At 46.1% G+C, this 3,180-nt stretch overlaps 1 protein-coding gene across 1 annotated transcript; it reads right to left on the bottom strand.

The window, feature by feature from the left end:
• Positions 1-1,878: 1,878 nt before the first annotated feature.
• Positions 1,879-3,180, bottom strand: LOC129596782 (uncharacterized protein F54H12.2-like). The gene has a single exon (XM_055494126.1). It carries the CDS (start codon positions 3,178-3,180, stop codon positions 1,879-1,881), a length of 1,302 nt encoding a protein of 433 aa, XP_055350101.1.

Here is a 3,180-nt window from a genome sequence, read left to right as displayed (position 1 = left end):
TCTAACCAAGAACGCGATTCGTCCAAATTCTTTCCGCCATTCACAGTCATTTTACCGTTGACATACAGCTGACAGTGAGCTTTTGGTGGCACAATCCGACTCAGAAGAAGCCCCGAAAATGATCGAGGCGTGTACTGGGCCAATGGCAAGCGTTTTTCAATGACATTCAGGTTCAGTTGGCAGTTCAGCTTTGCGGTGGCCACAACATTGGTGATCCGCACCATTCTTGTACAGCCACAAACCAAAGATGATTGCCTTCCGCTGGGTGGTTTGGGTCGCTGACGTTAGCTGCCGAAACGTTGGACAGTGATAATCCTCCAAATTGAAGACTTCCGGAAGATATTTTTCCAATAGGCGGCACTTTTCCAATCCTTTGGCGTAAAAGGTGACATCAGCTGGTCGGCCGATTCTTTCAAAAATATTCTCAGAAACCACCGCTGTCTAATTGTGGCGGTAGTCACCGTAAATGTGCCAGATCAATCCATGAGAGTGGCGCGCTTGTTTTTCTAAATCCCGAGTGCACTGAGAAGCACTGCGCGGCAAGGTAAATGTATAAAGTCCCACTTCTCCTTTTTCCAGGCAGAAGAACGATAATTGCTTTATGTGCTTTTGGTGGTTTATAACGAACCAATCAGCATCGATAACACACCTTAGAGCCATTTTTGAAATGAATCGAATGAGTTGCTTCGCTGTCCTTTTATACTAAACTTGCAGAGGAGGAACGTACGTACGAGTTGAGACTTTCCCTAAATTGCATAGCAAAGTGCTGTGCAAAACCGTGTTTCTGCACCTGCACGTACGTACAAAAAAACATTGTCCCTAAAACGCAAGGCAAAACCAGTAGCACACTTTTCACTTGCAAAATTTTGCATAAGACAGCTACTGCTTGCCGACCTATAAAAGTCAGGCAACAGAGTCAGCTGCGACATCATTTGTCTAACGTTTTCGTTTTTCGAAACCTATTTCTCCGAAGCAGACCATGGAGTTTATTCCGGACTTTATTTTATCAGAACGCGCCATGTCTCCCAAGCCATCAACTGGTGGAGCAGCTCGTGAGATCCCTGCTACGCCTTTGAAGCCGCGCATCAAACGCGCGGACGGAACGGCAAGGTGTCAGGTGGAAGTGCCAATGATAACGAGTGGGCAGCGGCTCAAAAAGCTATTGTCGAATCGCGCTTTGTGGAGGCTGTGCTTTTGGAAGCTGATCAGGTGGATATTGGACAGGTTATTGGGTTGGATGTTAAAGGGTATTTGGAACAGAATGCTCTCGAGTTGCTTGCCATGTTTGCTAACTTATTTGAGCCGTGTTGCGTCATCTTTGTATTCTGTTTAATTACTAAACCCACAAGTGTATTTTTCTTTTATTTTAATTCGATTATTCGTTTACATATTTGACGGATAAATGCACCGTCAACTAATTATGTATTAATGTCGAAAAAGGAATTAACATACTGGCAGACCATTTTGTCGTTGCAGACTCGATTATCGGTAAACAAATGCACTATATTGGTGTAGGATTCACCATTAACGCGACGCAAAATAAAAAAAACAAACAACACTGCCCACACACAGTGCTAAATTCAGATTGAAATGGTTCAGATTGCTCTATGATCCGGGTAGCAGAACACAAACTTGCAAAATTCTTTGTATACGAGTCCAGTTTCCTCCTAAAGGAATCAAACACTTCCAAAACTCCATCTCCTTCTTGGTAGAGTGCAATCCAGTGTGATCCGTCTTGGTCCGCTGGATCAGTGTTGACCACTGCTGCTCCAGGATAAGGTGCCAGTGCGGATGGCACTTCATCGCTGGCAAACACCCCGCGTAGTAGAGCATTTGTAGTTGGGTTTGATTGGAGTGCACTAAGAATCTGGTCCGTGTTCATGTTGAAAAATCCGCATTCAGTTGGCGGTGCTGGTTGATCTCAATAATGCTGTCGTACACCAACATGGCGACCATCATAACTGTCTTATCCAATGGTTTTTCAAAACTGACGGATACGCTTAAAATTCCCTGTTTCACCAAAGTCAGCGGTCCTCTCCCGGTATGGCCGGGTGTCAGGTCAAAACCAAAAAGCGTGTAGCCACCATTGTAAGCCGTTCGATTGAAATGCACACTGCTTTGTGGGTGGGTCCGGTGACCCAGTGCATCCAGCAAGCCATCGTAGCATTCAACGGACAACGAACGTCCGAAGTCCGCAGTATACGGCTTTGTAGGATAGCTTTGACCATCCACTTGCACGCTGATCTGGTTGATGTTGAAATGTTGAAAGTTGAAGGGATTCGTTTTGAGACTGCCGTGGAAATCCTCGCTCTCCACGAATCCGATAAAAACCACCTTGGGAATCTGTCCAATTTGCAGGTTGCTGACAACCGTGCTTTGAGTTTTTTGTGGAATATCCGAGACACGCATAACCACACGCTCAATATGGTATTTTACGGTCTTTTTCAGCATTTCGGAAGCCACAGCGGTGATAAAATTAGGTGCCGGAATGTATCGACGGATGGACAGTCGTGCATTTCGAATAAAAGGTTTAAACTGTTTGGTGGCATCAGTGTCCCATACTCGTAAACAGAATTCGGGGCGACTCATCACCATGCGGATGTTGATCGGCACACCGGTGCACAGCGGTTTACTTTGGTCGAATAAGTCAGCAAATATTTTTCCGGACAGTTGGGCGTAGTTACCGCCAGCAAATAGGGTTCTGCGGCCTACTTCTCCTTTGTTGTCTTTATCGTCGCTCATCTTGTGTGCAGTGTCAGTGTAAAACGCAGCAGATGTCAACTGGGACCTTTGGGCATCCACCGAATAGGACAGGAGAGAGTCCAAATAAGCCCGGTATGGATAAAATGACGCGGCACCCGAAATAAGCCGATTTGCCACAGTTACGTGACACGAAGAGAATAGCGAATGTAGAAAGTTGTTGACGGGGGCCACATTGTCAGCGTTCGTTACCAGTGTCCAATCAGCAGCACCTTTCTTCACTTTGATGCCGACCTCCAATTCTAAGATCTTATCTGCCAAGCTGAGCAAGCCAGATGCACTGGGAGGAATGTAAAAACTGATATCCTCAGCTGAGCCGTTGTCCGTCAAAATCGTCGTCGGGCTCAACTTTTCGTGCTCCATGCGCCACCGGTCAGTTAAAGTAGCCGGAAGGGCGAAGAGCTGATTTTCCAGTTGCAT

This window comes from Paramacrobiotus metropolitanus, unplaced genomic scaffold (assembly GCF_019649055.1).
Source record: "Paramacrobiotus metropolitanus isolate TYO unplaced genomic scaffold, Prichtersi_v1.0 Parri_scaffold0000095, whole genome shotgun sequence".
NCBI lineage: Eukaryota > Metazoa > Tardigrada > Eutardigrada > Parachela > Macrobiotidae > Paramacrobiotus > Paramacrobiotus metropolitanus.
This window is presented reverse-complemented; position numbering and strand designations above follow the sequence as displayed.

Excerpts from the sequence above, each read along its gene's own strand:
- LOC129596782 (XM_055494126.1), bottom strand. The coding sequence starts at position 3,180 with ATGCAACTGGAAAATCAGCTCTTCGCCCTTCCGGCTACTTTAACTGAC.